This window comes from Sitophilus oryzae, unplaced genomic scaffold (assembly GCF_002938485.1).
Source record: "Sitophilus oryzae breed Bouriz unplaced genomic scaffold, Soryzae_2.0 scaffold_1576_pilon_pilon, whole genome shotgun sequence".
NCBI classification, from domain to species: domain Eukaryota; kingdom Metazoa; phylum Arthropoda; class Insecta; order Coleoptera; family Curculionidae; genus Sitophilus; species Sitophilus oryzae.
The window spans coordinates 867,063-890,196 of NW_022146254.1; the positions used below are offsets into that span (position 1 = coordinate 867,063).

General features: G+C 32.3%; 1 protein-coding gene and 1 non-coding gene across 2 annotated transcripts in view; one reads left to right on the forward strand and one right to left on the reverse strand.

Annotated features, from left to right (window-relative positions):
• Positions 1 to 23,134, reverse strand: part of LOC115879121 (matrix metalloproteinase-2-like) — a 245,013-nt gene that overhangs the window by 93,923 nt on the left and 127,956 nt on the right. Inside the window, exons 2-3 of the mRNA XM_030895778.1 lie at positions 18,335 to 18,507; positions 16,782 to 16,877 (exon numbers count right to left, since the gene is read on the reverse strand). Of these exons, the coding sequence (XP_030751638.1) occupies positions 16,782 to 16,877; positions 18,335 to 18,507 (269 nt within the window). The remainder of the gene's footprint in view (positions 1 to 16,781; positions 16,878 to 18,334; positions 18,508 to 23,134) is intronic.
• Positions 16,610 to 16,682, forward strand: Trnak-uuu. Its single transcript has one exon. It is a non-coding gene; the product is annotated as a tRNA-Lys (tRNA).

The window sequence follows — 23,134 nt, forward strand, 5'->3', positions numbered from 1 at the left end:
AGATCCACTCACACTTTTTTGAGCCACCCTGTAGAAGTTAAAATATTTTCCGGAAATACATCCTGGTGCATACTTTAGGTCTGCACTTAAACAAAATTCTCAAGTTTTTTATTCTAGGAGCTACACATCCCCGACGCACTATTGCCGGACCCTGTATAAATTACACTAAACCTGATGAAAAATATATTCATAATTCATATTAAAATGAAAGAAACACTTTTAAAAAAATATTAGAAATGCGCCAGTAATTAAAATATGTTAAAAGTGTTCTTTTCTCTTCTATGCTGCTATTCTATATTTTTTCATTACATGATATACAGCTTTCAATATCAAGGAGAAGTCTAATACAAAATTATTTAAAGCTTTTATAAATACTTTTTTATGAACGGGAAATATGTTAATAGAACATAAAACATTAGACGGATATTCTTTAATTTTTATTAAAAAACACAAATCAAACCAAAGTAATTTTTACTAATTAAATTTAAGCTAATTCATATTTTAAAATAAAGATAAGAGAAAAAGAATAGATAAGATGACATAAATTAAAAATAAAAAAAAAATCTTTTTTTAACAGAAGGTCAAGTGGAGAATTAGCTGAAAATATTTTCTGGAAAATATGCGAGTAGGAATGTTTTGGCTTTACATTAAACTTCATACTTTTTTCTTCGAGGGAAATACATTGATTTTGAATTTTAAATAAACCAACATCAGTTTGTTTTTTAAGTATTTTTGTATAGTAAAGTCGAAAAGCTGGTCCGAGGAATCTGTTCTCACAAAATCTAATAATATTAAGTATATAAATATAAGAAGTATATAATGGGGCCTATTATTTCTTATGTTTACAGAAAACGGCAGCTTATTATTTGTTATGCAAAGACTTAATACCCACTTTTTAAACCTTATCTGTATCTATATATTATTATCTTTTTCCATAAATGCAATATATAATTCTATAAAGAATTTTCTGCATTATTTAACATATCACCTCTTGGTGCTGCTTAAAAGCTTATTTAGAGTAGATATAAACAGATTGCGATTGAAACGATCTGTTATCTTGAGGTAATGTGAAAATTTTATTTAAAAAACATCCAATAAAGATAATGCATATTTTGATCTATTTTAATCACTTTTAGTAGTACTAGACTGTGACCGATATACACGATCGTAGCTCGATGCTAGGCAGGAGTGGGAAGTGCCAGCCGTATGTTATCTATGGACCTAGAGGAACTAAATAAGACTAGTTTACGTACGGATCGGCCAGCCCGATGCTAGGCGGGAGTGGAGAGTGCCAGCCGTATGTTACCTGTCCCGGACCGAAAGGACTGAGAGGAACTAATTAAAATAGTAGTTTACGGGAATCTATTTAGTCGGCAGATCCGAGATATAATATAATACAAGGCGACGACGATGGATTCGGCCTTCGGATGGATTGTCACAGCCGAGCCGGCGCACAGTGCTTCGAACATATGGCTCTAGAGGACAAAAATGCAAAACTTCTCTTTTATTGTAGGCAATTTATTCAAACTAGGTTTATTTGATACAAATGATGAGTACTCTCATTGTACTAAATGATGATGTTCTTAGTCCCACGTTTATGAAAAAAAAAATTATAAATAATAAATTTTCACTTCATTGTCCCTGTGATAAAAAAGAGATGAAATAACATTAGAACATGATTACTACAATATAAGCCTAATATAAGATAAAAATGTTTTTCTTTAATGAAAAATAAACATTAATGTTATATTTAATTAAAAACAAACTTTAGATACTATAAATTTACTTTAGGACAACAAAATGCATAGATCGTAACTACTCTGATTCAGAAGAATCACTGGTGACAGAATCTTCCAAATTTATAGTATCCAAATCGAAGGTAGATATAGTATAAATTGTAAATATTTCTGTACATTATATTTCTAATAGTTTATCTTTTCGCGTTGTTACTGTTCTTTTTGTTGGTATGAGGGGTTCGGATGTTAATAGTTACCTCTTTAATAGACCATATCCATATATCATTTTTTCCTTTTCTTGGGTATGAGGTTTTATAATAAATTGAAAGATGGAAACTTTTTTATGCGACGTTTCGCTCCAACATAGTGGGCTTTTTCAGACACAAGTGGTGTCTCATTTGACTGGAAGGTTCATCAAGATCTAATAAAGAACACATTTTTTGAAATACAAATAATTTTGAGTTCTTGTCCCTATGATCAAGCGAAGTATTAATCAGATCGGCGTTGCTTATCAATTTTACTCCATCTGAAAAGTATTATAAAATAAACTTCGTCGCAAGCAGACGCAGGTGAACTATACAAAAATTAAAAGTGTATGAATATGACAACAAAAATATTCAATAAATACGATATGTTTTGATATGTTTTTTTTAAATGCCTTTTTGAAGTTTGAAAACGTAAAATTTTTATACCCGTTTAAGAATCATCTAAAAAAATAAATAAAAACTAAAGAATCACGAACTTGTTTAGAAATAAATTTAAAGTACATACCTTGTTTAACAATATCCATAATGGCTTTCAATTAAGTTCGTACCGCTTAACTCCATAATATACAGAACTACTATGAATGTTATTCTTTTCACTGATAAGATAATGATCGCAAAATTTATTTTTAGTGAAAATATTTGCTAACAAAAAACGCTGTTTATGAAAAATAATATACAGGATGGTTGAACATTGCTATAAGTATAAAATTACATATTCAGATATTAGTAAATTTTAATTTTTTTTTTCGATTTTTGCATGGGACGAAGCACTGTGCGGCGTAATTACCACAGAAAATTGTCGTGGATACTGTTTGTGATTTTTAGTTTGTCCTTTGAATATTTTATAGGAATGTTTCACTTTAGGTCCATAAAATTAAGAAATATCTTATACAACGAAGTAAATATGCTGAATTTTTAGACAAAAACAAAAAGCTTGAAGTGAGGAAAAAATGCAATTTCTCGTAAAAAATTAGGTTTAAGTATAATTTTTTAAAATTAATAATTTAAGAGTTATCAACAGAAAAGTTGATTTTTTATTTGGGACACCCTGTATATTTTCAATTAAATGAAAAGAACTTAAAATTACCTTTCCAAAAATATAGCACACTTGATATTTTGTTATAGTTTCCGTTATGCGGTTGTCACCATCATGGTTTTGATAAAAATTGAGCTCCAGACACCGATATTAGTTTTCGTCTATCTCCTATAGAAAAGGGTGTTTCCCTTTGAAAGCGTCGAATTTGACCCACCCTGTACATTATAAAAATTAAACAGATCATACTGTGAATAGTTCTGACTGACAACGAAACCCATTATCAAATAACGAGCATGTCAATGTTAGTCGGGAACTATTGTGAACTAAAGACCTAGTTCAAGGAACTAGAAATAAAGAACTAGTTCCTCCCAATGAACTAGAATTCCAACCTCTAGTGTAAGCTCTGAAAATACTATACTTATTTAACACGAGAGTTTCTCTACGGATTTTATTAATTGCTTTTTGAAATTTTCGTTTTCGACCCCCATCAAAAATGGACGAATTTTTCCACATGGCAACCGATCCGTCCTCGGACAAATAGGGCCGTAATAGCTCAATTTACCCTGACAATGACAGTGGCATCGGCTCGGTCAGATTCTCCGAATCAATTCTGTCAAACAATCCTTCTTTTATGTTCGATCCCGATCGGCGGCCGGGTCGTTTACCCCGTCAATTTGTTGAATATTTCATGGGCCTATTAAACAAGTGGTAGTTTGTAGCGGGTGAGATGAGGGGCTTATTTTTTCTTGCGCTATCTTTGCGATGTCGGAAGGCTTGAAATGGTCGATCGAGAAGCGTATGGATGACGAGCGCAGTGGGGACGAGAAGAAAATATCTACAAAAACAATTAGGGTATTTTTTTCCACGAACAACCATAGTTCATATTTTAGACCATAATATTTTTAACATTTTTTTATGATTAACAAATATTTTGACAAATCACTTAGTTAACAACACTGGCCTGCATGAAAATCGGTCCTAACACCATTCTTGCCAATCCTCATATAAAATAACCTCCTGAATCCAAATATGAACTCGCTACTATCCTTTGGCTCCAAAGGAAAATACTTACTTTTGTCTTTGTATCTCAAACTAGTTTTTTCTCCTAGGAGATGCGAGACTTTGCCATTGGTGGGGAAGCTATCAGTCGGGTGCCAGGGGGAATCCCCTCTGGCATTTTTGCTGCGTCTAATGATCATCTTGCTGTATTGTCTCTGGTTGAAGTGCCGTGGCCAGGGAATTGTACCAAAACATATAACGATGCCGTATGGGACTTCTCTATCCGTCATATCACGTATTCTCTACTGCCTGTGGTCATATTTCATAGGCAGAGGGTGTGGAGGGTCTAGACTTAATCGCCCGGACCTAGAGGAGACAACCTCACCAAAAACCTAAATTCTACGATGTCGAGACCATGTTAATGGGATGTATGTCTAGACAGAAGACTTACTCTTTCTGGTCTCAACCTTGGAGCATCAGGGGGCACCTCATTGTATTTGCCCTTTACTTCTACATGCTACATACTGAGGGAACTCCCTAGCAACACTGGAAACATTTATAGTCCAAGTTTCAAGGGACCAACCCAAAGGGAGCCACAGGAGACGCAGCTGACACTTGCACGAGACCAGTCTCCACAAGTGGCACATAAGCTACCACCTCCCCTAGTAAGGGTGGGAAGCCTATTTCTAGACCCAATAGGCTACACAAGCTATCATTTGCTCTACCTGGCCTGAGTCAACCAGGCGGGCTAGACGACCTGAGAGTAGATCTCAGCGGAGCAGCACCTTCGACTGGTCCACGAAGGATCCAGAGGAAGCAAAAGCAAAAAAATTCCTCAAAAAAGGGGAGAGAAAGGAACCAAGAAACAGCTTGGCGCACCAAAGGGCAAGAGAGGGAACGAGAACCTCTCACCTCTGCTCCAGCAAAGAAAGGAAAAAAGCCAGGATGGAAAGCCGTCCAACACCGAGAGGCAAGTAGGGATGTATAACGAGCTTTGTCAGAACTCCAATGTAAGGACATCGAGTTGGCGAGTCATCAACTCAAGGGAGGAGTGCCATGGTCAGGTCCTCACAATAAGAATTGAATTTAAGTCCAAGACAATAGAGAAAGTGGGATATATGATTGCGCTACTTTTTATTTTCAAATAGAACTAGTTTTCCTCAAACTGAAATTAGTATAATATCCAATTTGACATCATTACTAAATTGGCAGCTACTTTTTTTTATCTATCTCAAGTGTCCAAATTCGCAAAACTACTTTTTTACTTTACATAAAGTTCCTTAAATGTAGGTGAGAAATTTGGAAATTGTTTAAGATAAAGGCTAGCCACTTTCATTTGTATTCATGTGTTGTTCCCATAACAATAATTGTATTTATGTTAAATAAACCACTTTATTTCTGATATATACTTAACAAAATTTGATCGAAGGGTAATGGGAAAAGTACAATTCTGCAGTAAAACAACAAGTTGTTCAGGTTAGTTAATATTTCTGGAACGAATGAAAACATGTATAGGACAATGAACAGTAAATACGTCTAAAATTTCCTGAAGAATCTAATATTTGAATTATACACGGAGTATGTATTCAAAAATATAGCTGGTATGAAACTATTACACGGTACAACCTGTTTTCAAAAAAATGTGAAGGAAGGTGCAGTTTATCTAGAAGCTGCTATCTGTTATGTGTGTATCTATTATGTAGGTAGTTTAAAATGACCCACGTTGTCTCAAGCTTCTATGTTATACTTTTTTTTCTCATCTTTGCCGATGAAAGACCAGGTGGTTAGGTTAGATTGTAAGGTTCAGCACAGTTTTCCTGAATAATCCAAGTTTTGTGTTTTTCATAGTTTCTCAATGTGTATATAGTTTATATCTTTGCTCCTTATAGCTTCTTTTTTTCATACAGGCTGCACTACCTAATTCAAACCATGTCTTTTATCAGCTAGACAAATATATGTTATGTTTTTATTCCATTCAGTCAACTATCAAGCCGTACATTTTCATAGTTGTACAGATGTTTATACTCGATTCATAGAGTGTTTTCTAGTTTCTTTCCTTTCCACGCCATCTACACATGGTTTCTTCCGTCTATGTATGGAGTTTGTGGTTTGTAATTTGAAAAAATGTAAAAATCCAAAAAATCTTACTTGTTAAGACCGTTGAGGCTTTAGCGACTAACCCTCTCGCCTTCAAACTACTACATCAGCATGCACAATGCGCCATCGTCGTTCGAAGTAAAGACAAAGAGAGCGGGCCCCCAAACTGCAGGACGTAAAGTCGGCAGGCGACTACGACGATACGGACAGACAGACAATCGAAAGCCCTTCTCATGGCAGGTCGCGCTGAGGGCCCTCGTCGGGGAAGCACTTAAGCTCGACTCCGTGACGTCACACCAAGCCGAGCAAGGAGAGCCCTCTAGTAGAGAGGCGGAGGTGGTGCCCCCAAGCCGTAATAGAGTGTAGATGGAGCCTTAGATCGTGTTTACTAAATAGACACACTATCACACTACTGCTGGTGCAGTGGTTCCAAAAAAATGACTACTAGACGCTCTCTTTTCATATCAGACTTCATTCAGCCAGTATTCAACATAAGTCCCCCTCACTGATTTCCAATTTTCATTGATCTGTCAAATTACACTCTTGAGGTTGGAACCTTTGGTGTTATAACAGCGAAATAAAACACTAGATTACCACAAAATACTAATACCCACATGTTAGTATCATACACCTAACCAGGTTAGCATGATCAGCAGCTGATTACAACTGAAGTTAATTTTTGGTATCCTACTCCACTTTAATCATCTGATGATGGTACTAATATTATTAGGGAAGTGCGCGTCCGAAGTTTAAAGTAAAGTGTTTTGATGTCTTATAGTAAATTAGTCTTTCATTTTGCTACTATACCATTATCTTACTTTCCCATGTACTTCCGGAAATCTCTTTAAATCTGTCTGATCCTTTATGATATCACATTTACTTTTGGTCCTTTAAGAAGTCCTTGTTGTTCTTGGTGTTTTCCAAAACTTTTGCGAATTGTCAATCCAATCTGTCTAACTAGATTTTCAAGTTTTAGTATCATATACGTAGATGATAGTATACCTTTTGCTATACGTACTTTGTATTTATATCGCAGCTCGTAGCAAAGGATATAGTCGTCAGTGTCTTACAATCCAGTCTATTATGAATGTAATAATAATATATTTTTAGGAAGAATACAAAGTACTAAATATAACTCAATTTGGATGGTATAGGATTTGAAACGGATATGAGATTTATCTCCACAGAAAAAAACTAAATGCTTATTATCCAAAAAACGGTAAGATGCAGACAGGTAGTATAAAACAAAATTATTGAGCAAGTATCACAGTTTAAATACTCAGAAATAGATATATCGTACTACCACGATCCAGACGAGGATCTGAGAAGCCAAATAAACAGAGCGACGATCATCTCAGGATGATGCCTGCAGCGGAACCCCTTCCAACCGAACAGACAGCAAAATTAAAATTTACAATACCTGCATCAGACAAATAATGTTACATTAAACTAATATGGCCTATAGCATAGAAATCCGAGAGGAAACAAACATAATCAACAGCAAACAGGCCACCACGCATAGCTCTGGAAGGCAAACCGGTGGGTAACAGATGGCCTGGAAGACCTCCAAAAACACGACAGTCTACCTCTCAAGAACTCATACAGAGGCAACCTTAAAACTAACACATCGAGACAAATAAGTAGTAGAAGGAGAAGAAGGATTTGAAGAAACAAACATAGATCCACGTTACATTTACTGTTACGGAAACGATTAAGCTGTTATGCATTTCTTCCTCTCAAGTCTAGTCAGAGGCAACCTTAAAACTAACACATCGACACAAATAAGTAGTAGAAGGAGAAGAAGGATTTGAAGAAACAAACATAGATCCACGTTACATTTACTGTTACGGAAACGATTAAGGTGTTATGCATTTCTTCCTCTCAAGTCTAGTCAGGTCTAGAACATCTTGTAGTAAATGTATAGAAGGACTTGAATGAATATGGAAGAAGTTTACTGTTTCCAAAAATCTGAAAAGACTTGGCCATATGTTTATTATATGACAAAACATCCACTTTAAACATTTTTTCTGCTTAACTAGATGTACTGAATACAGTTGAGTTAGTATTTTTGGTGTCACAACAGCAAATAAATCTCTAGTTCACCACAATACATCAAAACAGTTTACTTTTAACACTGGATTGTATACAAGGTGTTTCAAAGAACATGAGCCATCTCTCGTGGGGAGATTCCTCACGTAAAAATATGCTTTATTTTTCATATAAATAAAGGTCCGATTGTGCTTTGTTTCGTAGCTACAAGGTGTTTAAGTCTTAATAATCTTTAGATTTATTATAATTTTCTTCCAGAGACAACTTTAAATCTGCATTAAACTGCTTAGACTATTTCGCTAACAAGAGGAAAAAAGTCAGTGGCGTATATGCTTTTAAAAAAAAATATTCCAGTGCTAAACCATATGCATGTCCCTGCTGAATATGTCAACACTTTTTTAGTTTTAAAATATGTCGCATTTATAGTAACTTTTACCCTCAACATTTCATTCGAAACGCTAAAAGAACTACTAACTACTTGGGAGAAAATTATAATAAATCGAAAAAAATATTAAGACTTTAACACCCTGTAGCTACGAAGCAAAGAATCTTATTTTTACGTGAGGAATCGTCCCATGAGAGATGGCACATGTTTTTTGAAACACCCTGTATATTAATGCATATTAGTATTAAAATAGTTTTTAAGAAAGTTACATTTTATCTTTTTTTTTCTTTTTAGTTTGAAAGATCTAGAATTTTAATAAACATTATATATTTATGTTAACTTCCAGATAACGACAAGCATATCACAGTCTCTATTAATTAAATAGTCTAGGGAGAGGCGGAAGATTGGATGACTTATTATTTTGCCTTGCTGCCTTCAGTAATTACCGAAAGTATGATAAGCGTGGGTGGCTGTTAAAATGATTGGAAGTAATAATGATGGAAAGAAGTAACTGGTATTTTTAATTTGAGGATTTGTAAAATTATTTTTTATTACGATCACTCAAAAAGTAGCTATTTTTTTTATTAAAAGTCAAATTTTTTACCCTGGCGTAAACAGTATTAATGACGAGTTTAACTAAAGAGAAAAATATTGTAAATAATAATAAAAAAGTAAATAACCCAAAAACCAACTACCCCCAAGGAACATTTTTTGTTTTATAAGTGTGTTAGAAAACTTCCCAACACCATATTATACAACCTAAACGCATCTAGAATGGTTGTCGTGAGTTATTGGTAACCATTATATAACACTTATATGCCCTAAACGGTGCCTTTTATAACTGTTCCTGTGGTAATCCTCAACACTCAAGGTGTGGAACCAAAGTCCTGAAAACTTTCTCAACACCTTTATATATCCTATCGAGTTACCGCTATAAAACTGAAGAAGGGTATATAATAGTTATATAGTGGTGTTGAGAAGGTTTTCAGAGATTACCTCCATAGAAATATCGCGCATGCGCGTTTTTTAAAAATAAACTTGTTTCTTTCTGACTAACTACATTAATATTTGCCTTTATGAACTTATTGCTCCAAGTTGTCCTACGCAGATAATCCAGACCAGATACAAGAGACAAAATGATGCCCCCTACAAAAGCGCTTGCGTTATGCAAATGACTTTATAGAAATTACTGGCTTAATAAAATCTATTGTGCCTAGCCAGAGTACTAAATACATAGGCGATATTAAATTTACTGTATGAAAATCAATTTTACCTCCAAAAAACACATGCGCCCCCAAAAACAGAATTATTTAATAGATTTTTTTATAAACAAAAAAAATATGGTAAAATGTTTGTAATGAAAGTCAAGTTTATTAATATAAATAATAGAACATACGACTTTTTTAATAAATAGAAATAACTGGCAGCTGGCCAAAATGTAGTTTTGTACCAGTTTTCAACGTTATCTTAGAAATACTCATTGTAGCCAAAAATGAAGACATCAATAATAATGGCGTCCATTATATTTAAAGTGCTATATATATATTACTTTAGAGTCTATAACATACTTATCAACCATTATATAAATTTGGTTACTTAAGGTTGCGTAAATGAGTTTGGGTTATTTAAAACACCAATTTTAGGGTTTTGTACAACTAAAGGTGATACAAATCACCATTATAAATACCGGGGTGTTTATGGCTACTTTTAGTCACCCAGAAAACCTTTATGTAACCCGTGGTGTCGACTGTAGCGACTCCCTGTGAACGAAGTTTGACATTACAGCAGTTTGACAGAAAATGTGCAGAAAACAAAACATTACCTCATAAAATTAATAATACTATTTTGGTTCAATTTGATCTATATTTAAAGTGGTAGGAGTTTGCAAAAGAGTCCTAGGGTCCTTTGGCACTTTGGTAGAACACTTATGAATGAATTGACTACAGAAAAAAGCTCTTTAAGCACAGAATGTGTAATCTTAAAGCGCAAAGCTCATTCTCTTATGTTAGAGAATGCCTTAACCAGGCATCTTCCTGTTCCTGATCGTTTTGGCAACTTTCTGTTGGAAATATCTCAGGTTGATCCTGATCTCTGCTTGTGGATGGTAAATTTGCATGTTGGCTTTCAATATTGGTAGGCGTAGTTTGAATGAGGTTTGGATTATTTCTATTTTTTTTAAATTCTGAAAAACCTTTCTTTTGAACGTATATGTATTTTTGTGTTTTGTCCAGTTTATTTTTTTATTATTCATTATAATACCGAATTGCTTTGCTTGCTAATATATTATTTGTTTTGATTATATTAAAAATTTGAGGTTATGTCATTAGGTTTGATATTCGGTAACTACAGGTTATATAAAGCATGCAAACATTTGAAAGGTGCAAAAAAACGATTTGAGGGAACAATTATATAACTTGTAGTATTATTGGTTACATAATGATTCTTAATAACACCTTTAATTATGTAGTGTATATCTTGCGTACCTTTATAACACCTAATACCAGAAGTTATATAAAATAGTTGTGAACACCTTTATAAAACCTTATTATGAAACCTTTAGTAACAAGAACCTCTAGTTTTATAAGAAAAGTGATAAACAACATTTCAAGGTTACTATTAGTGATAAGTAACCAACGCTACACTTATATAAATCAAAACACTGTAAGATACCCATGAGACATTTATTAAAGCTTTATATAGCTAACCTTGAGAATATATGTATAACCTAAAGGAACTTAAAATGTTACTTGGGCCAGAACTGGACACCTCGCAGCAACATTCCGGAAAAAAGTTTTAAGTGTAGAACAAGAACCCGAGACCCCTCCACGAGTAGAAATGAGAATAAAATTAAAAAGACAACTGGAAATGAAGTTTGTCCATCAATTACCTTAGTGAATTTTTCAAATTGCGATATTAAAATTAAAATGAACTCAAAAAAAGTTAGTTATTAAAAAAAATAAAAGTGTCATTGTTAGTGGTAAAAATATATATTATTCTGTGAACTATACTGTAAACACTTTTTAATGAACATTTTAATAAGAATTTCAATTCGATCGTAGAAAAAATGTTGTGTGCAACATGTGTAAAAAGTATATTTGTTGCACTCAGCGTGATTGCAGCTCTCGATTTCGTCTCGAGCTGCTAAACTCATGCGTCGTGCGACAAATATGTCCTTTTTGCATTAGTTACACCATAGATTTAGTAAGAACAGATATCACATTGTGCATTTTAACCCGATCAAACAACCGGAGGTTGACTACGTACTGTAAAAACCAACTGAGATAGAGAAGGCGACATTGCCACATCTCAAATTTGCGCCTATCTACTTTAGAACCTTCACCGGATATCAATAAATCTCAATTTCTTAATTAAATTAATAGTTTATCTTTAAAGAAGCATGCGTAATAATATGGTTATTAACCAGAGGATCTATGCGTTACTATTAAAGGACATGTTTACTGTTTAATGTGCTGAAACGTCTAGAACTATTGGCAACATCGCTGCTAGTCTTCCAGAATGAAATGAGCCGTCCGTCCCACCACCCCTCGCGACGGTCTTTGGTCCGTTATAGCGTACTACGTTTAGCTTACGGTGTGTTTGAAGTCGGAATCAAGGCCGAAGTGAACTTTTCAGTGGTTTTCAGTAGTTTTTGTTTTTGTTTAACGTACTTTTGAATCTGCGAATTTTCAATATGGTAGGACAGTGTCAAATGTGTGGAAAAATAAGCTCAAATTACCCGAATTTGTCTTTTCACAGGTAGGTATTGTTTCCGCCGTAATCGTACATAGGCGTCCTACAAGGGAGCCTCTCAAAATTAAAATAATTTCTAATTATATTTGTTGAATTTTGATCTATTAAAACAAGAACGTAGTAGCCGATAATTGAATTATAATTCGTCTCAATTACTACCTAACTGTTGTAGATCATAACAAATTTGAATATAAACGTTGCATTTGAAACTTTATTATATGTCAGAAAGTGACATTTTTTTTAAATTGCGTCATATTTTGGTCATTATATACGATATTCTAAAGGAATTTTGCTCAACAAATAAACAAAGGTATTTACCCGACCTTTTTTACATTTTATTGCTTAATTATATCTTGTATCTGCCCCTTCGGTCTTGTTTAGACAAGTTTTTACCACCGTACAATACAAATACCTCTTCCTAGAGTTATTTGTACGGTGTGTTACCTTTTATTTTAGGCTACTAGTTTTATACATACCTATATACAGAGTGACCCAGGCCTCCAAAAAGCTTTTTACCTATTAAGTTTTTGGTTTGTGATTTTTATTTCAATCTTTACATAAGATCGGGGCCATTGTAACGCACATTTTCAAAATATTTTTGTCAACATACAGGGTGATTCAATACATATGCTTAATACAGTTCATGAAGATTGGGACGTTTAACTAAAATTTGATTGTCTGATTAAGCTACCTAAGTAATGGATTTGTAAATAAACGTAATATTCATTATTATGCGACAGAAATCCCATACTGTAGCACACAGATTTGATACTTTTAATGATAAATGCCCTCTATTGAGAGACTAAAAGGATTATAATAAATATTGATTTTAGGTATAGGAAGTTATTAATAATACAAGATTAAACAACTATTACACAGTACTTCACAGGAAGCTATCGATTGCGAACTAACTAAATCGTTACTAATTACTAATTTTGAAAGGTTCTTTTTAAGATCAAAAAAGGTAAAACTAAAACCTAAACTATCATTTGAGATTAAACGGGAAATTCTAATCATATTCAAATAATGTTGCCTATTCTAAACAAGAAAAATTTATTTATAAGTTTTATAACATCTCTAATTAAATTTGGACGAAAAGAATATTTCTGTTTGCTGTAGGTAATTTTCTCAGAGATTAAACGGGAAGTTCTAAGTTCTTCTTCTCTCAGGGAAAATACGTAAATAAAAAATGACTTTTAAGTCAAAAAAGTCAAAAGGACAAGTTATTCCAAAAGGACTGTCCTTTTCAAAAAGGACAGGTGGCAACCCTAGGTATTTCTGGAATGGAAATTTAATAGCAAATCTACAACTTTAGTTTGAAAATATGTTCCGGCCACCTATGATTACAAAAATGTCTAAAACGTGCTTTACCATTGCCTCCATATTCTAAAAAAAAATTGAAAGAAAAGTCACTAACCACAAACCTAATATAGAACTGTTTCGGAAGCCTGAGTCACCCTGTAAGTATTCAAAAGTAACTGAGTGTTTATATAGAAGTAACTGAAAGTATAAATTGAATATCGACGTTGGAGCGATTTTCGAAAACTACCTACTAACGTTTCAACATAAGTATATGTGGGATATTAATTATATTATTATATTAGACCTTATAACAAAACACATCTAACGAAAAAGTGTTAATGTAGTATATTAATATGGAGTAAAAATTTTACTAATTACTTTACTTTTACTTTCTAAAAAAAGTTAGTTATTAAAAAAAATAAAAGTGTCATTGTTAGTGGTAAAAATATATATTATTCTGTGAACTATACTGTAAACACTTTTTAATGAACATTTTAATAAGAATTTCAATTCGATCGTAGAAAAAATGTTGTGTGCAACATGTGCAAAAAGCATATTTGTTGCACTCAACATGATTGCAGCTCTCGATTTCGTCTCGAGCTGCAAAACTCATGCGTCATGCGACAAATATGTCCTTTTTGCATTAGTTACACCAATAACTATTACCTTTTTTTGTCTCTTTGATTTTATACTTCCAAAAAATTAATATTACTAAAAACTCTAGCGAAGTAATCCCTAAAAAGCATTAATATATAATGTGTAAATATAAAGTACGACGTGTAAACTAGAAGAACGCTGTTCATACATATTTAAAAAACTGTCCCATGAGAATGCCATTTAATTTAGTTTATTCTAAGTAGACATTGAAAAGTGTTTTAATTTTCTCTTTGAATTAACTTAAGTTAGTGTCCACAAAGTATGCTAGAGCAAGTGAGTCTAACCTTGGATAGTATTCTCTAGCAGTCAACCTAATTTTTTAGTGATTAGCGAGAGTTGGTCTTGCTCTTGCACAAAAAGCAAGCCCAAAAAATACTTAAAATACTATCTATTTAAAGATTTTCTATGTAGAATAAGCATCTAGTAAAATATTATTAAAAAAATGCAAGGGTTGCAAGAGTCTTATAGTAAGACGAAGACCACAGAATATTACTAGACCAAGACTATTTATTAATTGCAACACCTAGACCAAGGGAGTATTGGTGTAGTTGCATTTGCACATCACTAGTTTTTTTAATAATTCTTTTGGTGCGTTCTTAGACTGATATTTTAGGTTGAATGCAAAATGTATACAGGGTGTCCCAGAAATAAGTGCAAGTATTTTAAGGGGTGATAGATCTCGATAAAAGAAACATATTTTCTCTTTATCGTTTTTGAAATAAGTCCAAAATAACGGAGTTATTTTACTTTGAAAATTTCAAAAAAAAAGTTTTTTTGCTAAAACTTTGAGAACCACTGGATTTTTTCGGGATTTTCTTTCTTGTAAATTTAATCTAATACCTATGTTGCCATATTATCAAAAAATTATGATTTTTAACTAAAAACTAAAAAAAAAGCCAAAAAATTTCTAATTTTCAAAATGTTTTTTGCGAAAAAAACCTCATAGGCGTGTTTCTGGGGTTAAAATACTTGCACTTATTTCTGGGACACCCTGTATATTATACAGGGTGGTCCGAATTATATTCGGGAAACTTCGGCAGTATATTTTACATATAAATTTAAGTAAAAAAGTTCGTATAAATGTATGTCCTAAAATGTTTCGTTTCGGAGATACAGAGTGTAGAAATTTCATTTTTATTTCAATTTTTTTCCAAATAATTTCTGAGTTAACTCCGATGTTTGGATGAAAATTAGTGTCTGGCTTTTTTTTGCCATGGGAAATTTTATTTTGATGTCAGTATGACCCCCACTTGTAGGGGACGCCACCTACATATTTTTTAGCTGTTTTGAAGGGTAATAACTTTTCTCCCGTACTTGTATTACACTACTGAGTGCAAAAATATACATTTCCGTAATTTTTTACGTAAAAAATGTCTCTTGGTAAAAATTGCTACGAGTAATGGTTCTCAAGATATTTGGGGGGAATAGAAATATTCAATACCTTTCAATACCTATCATCATTGACATAAATTAAACATGTCGACTACATAGTTATTAGACTGAAATCATAAATTTGAAATGTTTTTGTGCCAAAAGTTCAACAGAAACTGTTTTAATTGACAAAAATTATACATGTTGACTCACAGTTATTAGTCTGCAATAATAAATTGGAAATGATTTTGTGTGAACTGTTTTATCGTATTTTTTTTAGAAAAATTGATGATTAGCTTAAAAAAATAAAAAGTTCCCAAATTTATTATTTCACTTAAATAACTATTTAGTCAACATGCTTTGTTATTAATGACATGTATTGACTATTTCCATTCCAAATATCTCGAAAACGGTTGCTCGTAACAATTTTTACCAAGAGACAATTTTATACAGATACCGTCGAAAAGTTATACTACTCTTCAAATCAGTTAAAAACATGTAGGTTGCGCCCCCTACAAGTAGGAGTCGAAATCAAATTTCTTATGTGAAAAACACCCTTTTCACCAAATATTGACGTTAATTCAGAAATTATTTGGAAAAAAGGGAAATAAAAATGAAACTTATGCATTCTACACCCTGTATCTCAAAAACGAAGCATTTTAAGACAAATTTATACGAACTAATTCACTTATAACAGAATAACTTATAATAGAATATGCTGCAGAATATGCTGGGGGCCTAAGTTTTCCGGATGCAATTCGGACCATAAGTCGGGAACAAAGTAACAGTGTTTTATTTTATTTATAAAAATGAGGTAGATACATGATGATCTACAATAAAAATGTACAGTCACAAGTTACAAGCTAACGGACAGGACAGTGAAATTTTTAAAAATAGACGATTTTGAAGGAAAAAATAGTACCGTCAGTTTATATCGAACTTATAAAAATAGGTTTCCGTTGCCCGGGTAGCTCAGTCGGTAGAGCATTGGACTTTTAATCCAAGGGTCCAGGGTTCAAGTCCCTGCTCGGGCGAAACTTTTTTATTTTTTTTATTGGTAACAAAATTTTATTCTTGTCTCCGTATATTATTTTATAAGTTATGTTTCCATATATAAGATATAAGTTACTCACCTCCACGTTAAATCAGTTCGATGCCATTTTATATGACGAACTGAATATCTTTTCCGTCTTCCAGATGTCTGTCGACTTTTGTCCGGTAAGCCACACCTAAGGGATAAAAAATATTTTATAAAATCTGTGTAATTATCTAGTAGTATAACAATGGTATAATGCTAAAAACACTTACGTTTCAAATAATACCTGTTAAATAAAATTCAAGTTTAAAGAAAATGGGTTCTCATTTGGTCTAACAAATATTAAGATAGTTTTGGAGAATTGCTATCAACGACATTAACATTACAGGGTGTAGAAATTTTTTTTATTTCGATTTTTTCCAAATAATTTCTGAAGTAACGTCAATATTTGTATGTAAATTGGTGTCTAGGACTTTTTTCACATGAAAAATTTGATTTTGATGTCAATATGACTCCTACATGTAGAGGGCGCCACCTACATACATTTTAACTGATTTGAAGAGTAATAACTTTTCGTCTGTACCTGTATAAAACTACTGAGTTAAAAATATATATATATTTACGACGTTTTTTACGCAAGAAAGGTCTCTTGCTAAAAATCGCTACGAGTAATGGTTCTCGAGATATTTGGAATCTAAATTATCACCACCTGTCATCATTGACATACATTTTAAACACGTTGACAAAATAGTTAATATACTGAAACCATAAATTTGAAATGTTTTTGTGCCAAAAGTTCAACAGAAACTGTTTTATCATCATTTTTTCGAAAAGAAATTTATGATTAATTTAAAAAAAAGTTCTTAAATTTATCATTTTAGTCAAATAACTATCTACTCAGCATGTTTATTTTTTGTCAGTAATGATATGTATTGACTATTGAAGGGTTGCTCGTAGCGATTTTTACCAACAGACATTTTTTACGTAAAAAATCATGGAAATGCATATTTTTTTACTCAGTATAGTTTTATACAGGTACGAAAAGTTGTTATTTTTCATAATACACACACACATGTAGGTGGCGCCCTCTACAAATAAAAGTCATATTGACATCAAAATCAAATTTCTCATGTCAAAAAGCTCCCAGACACCAATTCCCATCCAAATATTGATTTTACTTCAGAAATTATTTGGAAAAAATCGTAATAAAAATGTAACTTCTACACCCTGTATCTCCGAAAGTAAGCAACTTATTTTTATTTGCGGAATATGCTGCCGAAGTTTCCGGAATACAGTTCGGACCACCCTGTATATTAAGTATTACTGTTAAAAATTAAATAGAGGTTTCTGAAATATTCGTTATTTTATTACAAAGAGTTAAAGGATAAGCCTAATGAAGTTTGCTGATTGATGTCTGATTTTAGTTTTGAATTTATTGTAAACTAAAAAAATCTTACCGTTGGACGAAAATGGCTTATTTAGCCAAAATAAATAAATATATATATATATATATATATATATATATATATATATATATATATATATATATATATATATATATATATATATATATATATATATATATATATATATATATATATATATGTATCAATGCAGTAATCCATTTAAAAAAAACATATAATACTCTACCTGGGCGTGTTCATCAACTTAATTGTCCTATCGTCCAGTTTTCCTGTTGCGGGTATTCCTGCGAACTCCTGCATTTCCTTGATTGCGTTTCGAACGGACTCCTCTGTCCTTAAAGCACCGACAGCGTCATCTGTCGCCGATGGCATATACCCGAACCGCGTCAGATACACGTTCTGAAATTGAGAAAAAAGAGCGCTATTAATTCCTGCAAGCGATGTGAAGCGATGCAATCGATATCGCGCTGCTAACAAACGCTGATAGATGGCAGGAAAGAATGAAATCGTTGGGTGAAACTTGTTTGTCGACATTGAGATGTCGCTACTATTAAAAACTTCTATAATAAATGCGATAGGGTAAGTGTTAAATAAGATACAGGGTGAGTCTTAAATAAGTGCAAATATTTTTAGGGCTGGTAGATCTCGATAAAAGAACCATATTTTCCCTTTACCGTTTTCCAAATAAATCCAAAATAACCGATTCAAGTTTGAAAATTAAAAAAAATATATTTAGAAAAAAAAATGGGAGCAACGGGGTTTCAAAAAATTTCTCTATTTGCATCCCTTTTAATGGCGTAACCATAGAGGAAAGCCATAACTATGGTAATATCAGAGATTAAGAAATTATACCTTGAAAAATTTTGCGGTGAACAAGCAGTTCTAAAATAATCCAAAATAGACAGAAACATTTAAAAGAAAATGCAGGATTTTCAACATCTTTTTTTGCGAAAAAAATTTCATAGAAATATACCACCCCTAAAAATATTTGCACTTATTTAAAACTTATCCTGTATATTTATAAATAATATTTAAATTAAACAGCATAGCATATGAATTCTCAGTATATTTGTTTTAACTTTACCTTACTTTTATTGTTAATAGTTGAGGTTTTCAGTGACAGCATAATAGCATTATAAAAATTAATCAGTGGTATTTAACAAGGAAACTTGTATTTTATTTATTTTTAAAAATTGTGGCCAAAAATAATGTTACCAAATGCCCTGTATAGTGTGGTATATTCGAATCTTTCATCAAATGTTAAAACTACAATGGGGAAAATAAAAATAGCTGTGTTTTGTTTAAAATCTATTTGTCATTTTCACGCTGTAGTATTACTATTTGATAAAGAATGCGAATAAATTACGATCAATAATAATTGCCATTGTCACTGTAAAGTAGGTCTAAGAATAAGAAGGACCAAACATATTTGAAGTGATGATATATATTGCACCATTTACTTATTTTCAAAATTTAGTGATAAAAATTACACAATTATAATTTGAACAACTAACTTAACTTTATTAAATACAGAGAAATACTTTCATAATTCTAGGAGAGAGTACTTCAATATGATCGAAAAAACGGCGTCAGCGATGGCTATGAATTGAAGATCGCTGTCATTTTATAATACCGGGTGCGTCTCAAAAGTGGTTCATCCCTATAGCTTTTTTATTTTTACAGTTAAAAAAACAATATTTGGTATGGTATATGATATAAATTAGGATTGATTGACGTACTCAATTGTTTTCGGTCACTTCCTGTTTCACCGGAAATGACTACAACTTTTGATTTTTAAATAGCACCCTCGGTATTTTTTACTTTATTCGATAGAAAATAACACTCTGAATAGAATGACATTTCAAATGTCAACTTTTGACATTTTCGCATATGGTTTCTTTGAAATTATAATTTGCGGTTTGTAACGAAAATTTGACTCGAAATACGAAGTGTGTGGTACCAAATTATTCGTAAAAAAATGCTTTTTCCAAATATGCTAATGAGCCACCCTCATTCCATTTGAAAAAAAATAGATATGATTAAAAATACGATTTGAGTATTTGCTAACTGGCCAGGACAAGACACTAGACGATCAAATCTATTTTCCAAGGCTTCTTGATTAAGAATTAGTGTTTTTAATATAACGATATAACCATGGCACTCTAGATTGAATTTTAAAATTCAATTTTGTTTTAAGAGAGAATGTCAAAAGTTGACATATGATGTGTCATTCTATTCAGAATGTCATTTTCTATCGAATAAAGTAAAAAAATACCGAGGGTGCCATTTAAAAATCAAAAGTTGTAGTCATTTCCGGTGAAACAGGAAGTAACCAAAAACAATTGAATACGTCAATCTATCCTAATTTATGTCATATACTAACATACCAAATGTCGTTTTTTTATCTGAAAAAATAAAAAAATTATAGGGGTGAGCCACTTTTGAGACGCACCCGGGTAAAATTATATGATATAATTTTATAACTTAGCTAACTTTTTTGAATACCCATTTCTATGTACATTGTTTAAGATTGAACATTTAATTTTATAGTAGTACATTGTGTTAGTTAGAGTTGATTAAATTTAATAAATTAGGTAAAAAAGTAATTGTTTAATAAAAACAACATTAACATTAAGAATGAAGTATGAAGTAGAGAATAAAATTATGTTCTCTAGATGAATGTAATTGATATGGACTTTGGTTTAGGTGATAAAAGCAGTACTTTATATCACGTTTTAGTATCGTTTTATGGATATTTAATTTGAGATCCAAAAACAATAATATTGGTTATCGGTCTTAAACTTGGATGTAGGACACAGATAAAATATGGCAGGCTCACAAATTTTGTATTGCTTAACATATAGATATTTTGTTTTGATAAAGTTAATTTTAGTGATACCAATAATCTCAGCATAATTACATCTGTAACAAACATTAGGTTCTTGCATCTGTACAGGGTGAGCCTTAAATAAGTTCATAAATTTTTAGGGCTAATATATTTCTATCCCAGGAACACGTGTATGAGGTTCTTTTCATAAAAAAATGAAAATATATTTATTTGCAAAAAAAACGTGAAAACTGTTTCAATTTTCAGTTAAACAACATAATAACTTGATAAAATATCAACACAATTCAGTTAGTTAAATTTAGAGGATCAAAAAAAATAGAAACAATCCAGTAGTCCTTGTATTTAATAAACTAAACAAGTAAGGTAACTCGCCTATTACAATAAAAAAAACTGGGCTAATTAGGGCTTATTTAAAAAATAACAAAGAGAAAACATATTTCGTTTATCGAGATCTCCCACTCCAGATACTGTTTATCCTTATTTATGATTCACCCTGTATAGCAGAATTGAAGAATATAATTTCAGTATGATGATAGAGATAGAAAAAAGTTTTAGGAGCTTTTTTCTTGTACTACTAAATATGGCATTTTGAATATTGGGCCATATAACAATTTAGTTTATAACCGACTTATTTTGCTAATTATATACAGGGCATATAAAGTGCTTTAGAACTACTATGATTTTGTTTACTCGTTTAATTTGTTTATGATGCTAACATGCTACTCGTATAGCCTCCTTAAGCTGAGGCGGCAGTGCAAGCAAGTTACCTGGAGGGTAGTGGGTATCGAGGCGTCAAGCGACCCTCCAAGTAACCCGCGAGGTATGTTTCCGTAACATGTGATTTTAACCAAACCAGCCGCAGTGCAATCCCCCACCAACTTAAGCCACAAAGCAACCCGCCAAGCAAGCCACTTGAGGATCAGTCGTGTTCGATATTTTCAGCCAGGCGTAAAGTAGTTTTGGTCTAAAAATGGAAGAAAAATTGTAATGCACAAGCGTTGTTCTGCAGAAATTGCTTCTTTGACGTTTGTAGACGTCCTTCCTAATTTGCCTTGAACTTTATTAAGTAGAAAATCAAATCGATTTTACACTCATACGCGCATAATTAAAAAACTTGTCAGGGTAATTTCGCATTTTCTTGTAAACTCGCAAAAATTCTCCATCATGATCTCTATGCAAGTTATACTCATGCACCCACATCTCCTTATTTTCCATATTTACAAAGTTCACATAAGAATTGTCACAGAGCAGAAGCCTTCTGGCAAATTTTGAAAGGGGCATGATACTAAAGACACTCACGGGAGCTACAATTTGCAACTGAACTTGATTAGATTGGTTATTGTTTTAATAATTTTCCGTCCACTACTGCGTACAAAATATATTTACCCTCTACCCATTACCCTTCACCCGACAAGCTTCCCTCCACCCGTCTATAGTACGGGCTTGGCTTCAGCTAAGTATATCTTAATAATATGTAATAGTCAAATTTATTTGCGTATAGATTTTTGCAGGTATTTTTTTCTAATTTTAACATAGGAAGGAAGTATATCTAATGTAATATAGGGTCAATTTAAAAAGAGCGAGTCAATTAGATCAAACACGGCCGCTCATAATCGACATGTAAATAAGTCAACAGCGCCGTCACGTCTTTGATAAATTGCATAATGTAATTGATGATACCCAGAACAGTAATTGATATTGACTCAGCCAGTTCGAAGACCAAAAAAATTAGTTTGGTCGATTTTTCAATTACAATTCAGTAGATTCATATTAAACTTTATTGGGCATAAAAAATGTTCAATAATCGTATTTTTATCACAATTTTAATTTATTTTTTAATAAAAAGAAACACATTGGCTTTGTGAGGATAATTTTAGCATGATAATCAAGTTACATTTGGGACAACTAATACACAGCTCGGAATCTTTACTACCAGAAATCAACAGAAGAATTAAGTTTTCATGGAGTACTTATAAAAGAAACTCAATCATATTTAAATCTAGAATGCCACTATATCTAAAGAAGGAAAAATTCGACCAATGTGTACTATAGTCTATAAAATGAATAACTTTGAATTTTGACCGTTATTTTTTACCAACATGGCAAATATAAAATCCCTCTGTCAAAAAAGTTACTGATATTATTTAAATTGAGTGCCTGAACGAATCAGATAGGTAA